General features: G+C 41.3%; 1 protein-coding gene across 2 annotated transcripts in view; it reads right to left on the bottom strand.

The window, feature by feature from the left end:
- Positions 1 to 1,906: 1,906 nt before the first annotated feature.
- The window catches only part of LOC139755651 (uncharacterized), a 12,918-nt gene continuing 6,678 nt past the window's right edge, over positions 1,907 to 8,146 (bottom strand). For both annotated transcript variants that reach the window (XM_071674272.1, XM_071674273.1), the window contains exons 2-5: positions 6,857 to 7,056; positions 6,282 to 6,363; positions 5,713 to 5,781; positions 1,907 to 4,370 (exon numbers count right to left, since the gene is read on the bottom strand). In XM_071674272.1, the coding sequence (XP_071530373.1) occupies positions 4,050 to 4,370; positions 5,713 to 5,781; positions 6,282 to 6,363; positions 6,857 to 7,056 (672 nt within the window). In that variant the 3' untranslated portion in view covers positions 1,907 to 4,049. The remainder of the gene's footprint in view (positions 4,371 to 5,712; positions 5,782 to 6,281; positions 6,364 to 6,856; positions 7,057 to 8,146) is intronic.

Here is an 8,146-nt window from a genome sequence, read left to right as displayed (position 1 = left end):
CTGATAGGGAGGAGGAGTAGGCACGCACTGTCAATAGGGTGAGAAGAGCAACCGACCACGACTGCGCGAGGGGCGGGCACACAGGGTAACACACGTCAACAAAACCCCCTCTACCCTACGCTCATCACCTCGTCTCCTCCGGGTCCAGCAAGCGACGTGACTGAACTGCGCAGCACCGACTCACTATAAGCGTCTTCCAATATTATTACACTTACCACGACTTCACGTAAGCATATTACACCCCGACAATGGAACGACCCTTAAGTACGATATGTCAAGGGGCGTGGCAACTTTTTGTTTACTCCCTCTGTGAGAATGACTCTCACCATTGACAAAATACGTAGTTAGACATGACCCATAAATCTCAAATAACGCTTAGTGGAAATTACTACCAAATTACCTCACTGATGGGCTACAGTCAGCCACAACCGGGCCTTCCGGTACCGCGAGGTCGTCGGCAAAGAACAGCTTGCAGGAACAATAGCAAGACGCTATTGTTCCGGGAACCCACCACCACACAGGCCTGGCCTAGCCCCACACCAACACAGACCTTCCTCACCCCACACTAACGCAGGCCTTCCTCACCCCGCACCAAAACAGGCCTGGCCTAGCCCCACACCAACACATGCCTTCCTCACCCTGCACCAACACAGGCCTGGCTCCCCCCATCCCCCTGCCATTGGTCTGAAACCCCCATCCTTCCCATTGGGTGGTGCCCGTGGACTCGCATCGATACTTATTTTGCTCCACTGCAATTTGACCGGTGCACGAGTGAATAACACGCTTGCTTTTGGCTGAAATGTAACTGGAGGAACTTATTACTTGCTGTTGACTGATTTTTTTTTTTTTTTAGAGACTCTAAGATGGAAGATTACTGGCGAAGGCTGGAGCTGTTTAGAGAGGACGAGGAAAACTGGGATAAAATGAAGTACTGTGGAAAGAAAAGACTGGAATTCATTTGGTGCCTTGCACTTAGTGGGCAGTTGTGGCTGTTGATTTCCCGTCCCCTTCCACTTCGTATGAGTATCAATATATTGATGTTCTATTTCTGATTATAGTATGCATGAATTTGTCAGTAAGAAAATGACTGTAATAATTCCATTTTCTGAAGACAGAATTATGAGCTAATATTTTACCTTAATTACATTACAGTCTATCGAGTCTCAGTCAGCATATAAGAAAAATTACAGTTTCTAATACAGTGACATTTATCGGATATATAATAAATACGAAGTACTTTGGGGGCATTTACAATAATTTTCTAAGGATGAAGTTTCTTTACAATATGGACCTTTAGAAAAAAACTAATCTGTTATTTCTTTCACAGGTAAAATTACTACACAGTGGTGGATTGGTGTGGGGAGAAAAGAGTGGGTGTTGTCGAGTTATGACGACTGTTGAGTGATAGGTTGAGAAGGAGCTGTTGAATGGCTGGTTGAGATAGTGTTCCTATATATTGTATGGGGGGAGGAGGTTTGAATAGGAGTTGTTCGGGAGTCGAGGTTAAAATGGTGTTGGGAAGTGCATGGTTGAAATGGGTAGGTGAGAAAAGGGGATGAAGGGGTGAGAGGTTAAGTTGACGTGGTGTTGGTGGTAGAGGTTGGGTAAGAGGGATGGGTTGGGGGGGGGGTTGGCTAAGATGGGATTGGTGGAGGAGGAAGACGATGTTTGTTGGAGGTGGAAGAGGAGTGAGGTAGTGTTGCTGAGGAGAGACTGAGGTGGTGTTGGTTGTTGACAGAGAGAGAGAGAGAGAGAGAGAGAGAGAGAGAGAGAGAGAGAGAGAGAGAGAGAGAGAGAGAGAGAGAGAGAGACCTTAAACGTGAGAAACGACACGACTAAAATGCAGAAAACTCTGAGCCCGTAATTCAATAACGAAATTCCCACTAACTGTTAATAAGGTAATATATCTTTAATTACTTTATTTATAACAACTTACATTCCTCCTACATTCCACAGGGAAGTGAGCTCTGCATAGATCGGGTGTACTAGTGATTCAGTGCACCTAAGTTTTTTTTTTAGCAATGTTAATCATCGACAGTTACAATGTGTTAATTTGTTTCTGTTCTCTAATACAAGGTGATCTATGGTATTTCATCTTCCATATTAATATCCTATGTCGCGAGCTGCACCTCCCTGCGGATCACATTAAATGTATTTTCTTAAAGTAGTAGAGTGAAAATAAAGGCCAAACATTGAAGATTTAATGGCTAGACGGGTTGTCTGGAAACTAAAGAACTAGCTATCAAAGTACATAAAGAACCTCAGGTGAAAAGCTCAACACAGTCACAGTTTCATATCCATATATAAATACACACGCACAGGCAAAGAAAACGTTGAATTACTATTACACAAAAAAAGAACGCACGTCTTTTGTAGAATGATTGGTGAGCCAAATCGGCTACACGCTACACTGTATGTCTAACTCACTGTATGAATGTTAGATACACTGTATGATGATTCAACACATTTGACAAGGATCCTCAAGCTTGGCTAACGCTCCGGGTGGAACTTAGATGCTAAGGACGTCAGCACGGGAGGAGAGGAGGGGCTTTCTTATCCATGATGCTACACCTGACATTATGCCAGCACGAAGCACTTGAGCACGATGGTACGATCCTCCAGCAAGATGATGCGGCCAGTGAACTCGATGGTTCGAACATTTAGCTCGAGGATACATCACTTGGGAACAATGTCGTTTTTTTTTTTTTTAATCTTCCCCTCAAGATCAGGCCATCGTACCTAAGAAGTCATACCTTCGAGCTCTTAGGACAGTATCCTTTTGGTCAAAGAGTTATGAACATAAAGAGAAAAGAAAGTCCTGAAATCATTCCTGTTGCTGAACGGGAAAAGCGTATGTTTTCTTCTGTCGGTGCTGAAGGCTGAAGGCGTTGTTTCTCTCGTTTTAGAGAGTTGATAATGAAGAATTCGGACTGGTGGTAGTATTATCATGTATCGCAATTCAGCTCCTTCGGTAGCACAATGTTAATAATGTCTTGTAGCAGGTGTATTTGGAGCCTAGTACGCACTAGTTAGGGTTTTTTTTTTCATCATGTTTTGCTTCCATGGCTAGGCTCCTTGAGAAAGTTTTGTCAAGGCATCCTCAGTTTCTTTCAACTTATTCCTTATTTGTTTCTCCTGTTCTTGTGACTGCTGGAGCTGCGCCTTCACAGTTTCTATCTCCTTATCTTTATCCTGGAAAAGAACAACAACTTATACTTTCAAAACTCTCTGTCACTTGAGAGCTACCCAAAGATGCCACACCACGTGTACATGTTTCTTTGAGCTCTGATACATGTCCGTATGACGGTTCTGTTAAGTGCTTCTAAGACTGGTGACGTTACTGAATGAATACTATGAGTTGTGTTTCTGTGAGCTGTGACTTAAGTCTGTATAGGATTTGTTAAGCGTATCGAGAACCAATAGAATAACTTCGTCAATTTTTCATTAAACAGACACACAATTTACACTTTCATGAATAGGTATAGCGATCGCTCCTTTGTATTCCAAACACTAACTCAACCTGCGACATTCACAAGCAACACTGCATAAATGTCTACCATTCTATCGATGTCCAATGAATTGTATAATGATGGAGCACAACTGACAAGGATCCTTAGGTTTGGCTGACACACCAGGTGAAAGACGCCATCATGGGAGGAATTACACCTGACGTTCTGTCAGGGGTATCTTAACTTGCATGAACTATTTGAAAGCGACGGTACGAACCCTTGAACACAATGGTTTTGCCATTGAACACGACGGCACGAATCTTTTAAAACGACTAATACACCCCTTAGGAATAAATGGCCTTATGAGGTCATCATACTTAAATGTCGTAAAGGTCGAACTTAGTATCGCAGTGTTCAATGAGCTGTAGATACGAAAAACTCCCAGACTCATCGCACTTTCGAACCTCTATGTGTTTGTTTTTCTTTGTGCCAAAGTCCTAAAAAGTATTATTTCTCATTCCATATTTGAATAGTTTCTGAAAAAGAGTTCGTGGTTTATCTATTGGTAGACATTTTGTGTCGTGATTCAGCTATTGCAGCCTAGCCTGCATTAGCTGGCTGTGCCTTGGCTGCTTCTGCTTTGGCTGCTTCTGCCTTAGCTGCTTCTGCTTTGGCTGCTTCTGCCTTAGCTGCTTCTGCTTTGGCTGCTTCTGCCTTAGCTGCTTCTGCTTTGGCTGCTTCTGCTTTAGCTGCCTCTTCTTTAGCTTTTTCAGCAGCTTCTTTCGCTTTCCTTTCCTCATCCTCTTTGGTAATTTTCGCCAAGGCATCCTGAGCTTCTTTCAACTGCATTTGCAGATGTTGTTCCTGCTGTTGTGATTGCTGGAGCTGCCCCTTCAGATCAGCTAACTCCTTGTCTTTCCCCTGAAAAACAACAATTTATAGTTTCGAAACCTCTGTCACTTGGAAGCAACTCTAAGCTGCCATACCGTGTGTAAATGTTTCTGTGAGTTGTGGCATATGTCAATTTGAGGTCTGTTGGGTGTATCAAGAACCTAAAACATCTCTCCGTTGCCTCATCTGTAAACAGACTGGTGCAGTTTATCATAACAGCGTTCATAACTTATTTCAAGCATTACTTCAACCGTTTACGATACCTTAATTTTTTTAATCTAGCATATCTCATTAGACTGAGACTTGAATGCTCTCTCTTCAAATTACAAATCTGTTTTATATCCACCACGATTTTCTGTGATATCCAAACATCTTTTTGTTATTCATGATTTCGCTTACGATTTAAAGAACTAACTGTCGTCAGGCTGCAAGATATCTTCACTTCAGGTCATAGAAACAGAATATAGAGACTATGGCATTTGGAAGGTTCTATATTTCATTTGTGCTTCCTTAGCACATATCTTCCTTTGTGAAGGGCCATTTACAACAGTTGCTCTTGTCGTTTGTGTGATCTTGTGGATTTAAACACGAATACTATGTTATAAACGGCAGTGCTGTGTGTTGTAAACATTATAAGTATGAATAAACACTAAATGTTAAACATAAGACACCAAAAACAGTTAACTCTACACACTGAACATCAGACACGCAAAACCATCAGTCCTACACATCAAAAACTAAACAGTAAACACACACACTACACAGAACTCAAAAATATTACATTCTCAACACAGACATGAAAAGTTGTTTTGTGCTATGAGGGTAAAGTTATCTCTTGTTCTATACTGTAACGGTAAAGTGGTCTGTTATTCTGTGCTGTGTATAAATTTATCTATTGGCCTATGATAAAGTGATCTGTTGTTTTGCGTTTTTATGATACGATGAAAAAGGCATTTCGTCGTGATATTTTTCATTTCAAATCAAATTCTGTTTGTTGAGGACAACTAGCAAACTGAGACTGAGTTCTATGTTTTGTGCATATGGCATATTAACTCACTGGTTTGTGCTGTGTAAAGCTAACGATTGTTCTATATCCTGGGCATAACCATAGAGCGATTTATAATTGTAATTTCTATAATTCCTACAAAACACTAAATCATCCTTTTATCACGGCCTTACGACAGTGCAGGAGATTCCTACCACCAACGGCGGCTAAGGTGCCGTGAGGCAGTTGGTCCCTGTGCTGAAGATAAACGTTCCGTGTGTGCAGTCACGACAGACAGGGAACGCAAATACCTCATGCTTTTGGTGAATCCTGACCTTCCTACCACAGCCAGCGGGATCATAATGAGACCGTACGGGCTCAACTCACCTTGTTCTTTTCCATCTCTTCCTTGGCCGCCCGCACCTCATTTAGCGCAGCCTGGGTCTTCTTGATCTCCTGCAGAAGATGTAGAGGAATGAATGAATGAGAGAGAGAGAGAGAGAGAGAGAGAGAGAGAGAGAGAGAGAGAGAGAGAGAGAGAGAGAGAGAGAGAGAGAGAGAGAGAGAGAGGCTCAGCTGTAATGGTAAGTAATGTTGAAGTGAAAGATAGCGTCACTTGCCAGCAGATGTATATTTCTTAAAAAGAATAGTTATAAAAAAGATAACTGAAAAAATGAATTCTTCAGGAAAAAACATTGCTTAAAAATGGAAAGTGATATCGAAAGTCTACTGAATGTAAAAATGAAAGGTAAAAAAAAGGAAGTCCATTCCTAAGCCTAATGAATCCAGACTCCTCACACGCGTGAGGAAGAGTCTGACGAAGGGCAAAGTGAAGGACATGTGGACGTGGGAACACGAGAACCAAGCGGGAGAACAACGACAGGGGCTGAGGGTCTTATAACCCACACACGTTATATAAGGCTTGATGAAGGAACTCAGAGAGGAAGGGTACTCACCTCTGCCATCTGTGTCTCGGTGTTTGATATGTGGATTTTAGAATCGTCCAGGCTTTTCTTACAGGCAGACAGTTTTCGCTCCCTGTAAAGTAAGCGGAACCTCTTGGTATTATAGGATGCTAGTAATTTCCATGACTATATCAGGAGGATCAACTAATGTCCAAATGCTCTGCGTCTAATGTGTCACGTACGATAGCAATGCATGAAGGTAGCTAAGCGTGGTTAATGTGTTTTATATGCTCAACACATTACGATGAATGGTTTCACCTTCAGAAGCAGCCAATACTTGTTAATGTACCTCAATGCACTGATGATACAGTTATGGAAGGAGAGAGAGAGAGAGAGAGAGAGAGAGAGAGAGAGAGAGAGAGAGAGAGAGAGAGAGAGAGAGAGAGAGAGAGAGAGAGAGAGCTGCTTAGAGTAAATAAATGATTATTGAGGAAAAAGACCACTGGTTGTGTGTGTGTGTGTGTGTGTGTGTGTGTGTGTGTGTGTGTGTGTGTGTGTATGTGTGTGAAGAGAAGAAAGTTACAATAAGTGAGAGACGTCAGATACAGACAGACACATATCCTCACCCTTCCGACAGGCTCCTTTGGGCAGCCTCACTCTGTTCCAGCGCTGACTGCTTCAGCTTCTTGATGTTGATCGTCAGCATGAGGGCCGCTAGTGCTAGCACTAAGGCAAAAGTGAATGATATCGTCGTCGACATCCTTCCCTCCACAGCCGAGCTCTCTCCTTGAAAAACCGCGGGGCACGTGTGTAGGTCGATTGGCTTCTGCAAGGTAGCGAGAAGCGATAAGAGTGACGGAAATGAACTCGATCTGCGCAAATAACTATAATGGTAGAAACACTAATAATGACGGTAGCTTTAATGATGGTGATGATGAAAATGATAATGATATTAATGACAAAAAGAATAATTGTGATGATATTAATGATAATAACTTCTTCCTATACTACTACTACTACTACTACTATCCTTACTACTTTACTACTACTGCTATTGCTACTACTACTGCTATTACTACTACTACTACTACTACTACTACTACTACTACTACTACTACTACTACTACTACTACTACTACTACTACTACTACTACTACTACTACTACTACTACTACTACTACTACTACTACTACTACTACTACTACTACTACTACTACTACTACTACTACTACTACTACTACTACTACTACTACTACTACTACTACTACTACTACTACTACTACTACTACTACTACTACTACTACTACTACTACTACTACTACTACTACTACTACTACTACTACTACTACTACTACTACTACTACTACTACTACTACTACTACTACTACTACTACTACTACTACTACTACTACTACTACTACTACTACTACTACTACTACTACTACTACTACTACTACTACTACTACTACTACTACTACTACTACTACTACTACTACTACTACTACTACTACTACTACTACTACTACTACTACTACTACTACTACTACTACTACTACTACTACTACTACTACTACTACTACTACTACTACTACTACTACTACTACTACTACTACTACTACTACTACTACTACTACTACTACTACTACTACTACTACTACTACTACTACTACTACTACTACTACTACTACTACTACTACTACTACTACTACTACTACTACTACTACTACTACTACTACTACTACTACTACTACTACTACTACTACTACTACTACTACTACTACTACTACTACTACTACTACTACTACTACTACTACTACTACTACTACTACTACTACTACTACTACTACTACTACTACTACTACTACTACTACTACTACTACTACTACTACTACTACTACTACTACTACTACTACTAC

This window comes from Panulirus ornatus, chromosome 19, assembly GCF_036320965.1.
Source record: "Panulirus ornatus isolate Po-2019 chromosome 19, ASM3632096v1, whole genome shotgun sequence".
Lineage (NCBI taxonomy): Eukaryota > Metazoa > Arthropoda > Malacostraca > Decapoda > Palinuridae > Panulirus > Panulirus ornatus.
Note: the sequence above shows the minus strand (reverse complement) of the source record. Positions and strands in the feature narration are given on the sequence as shown.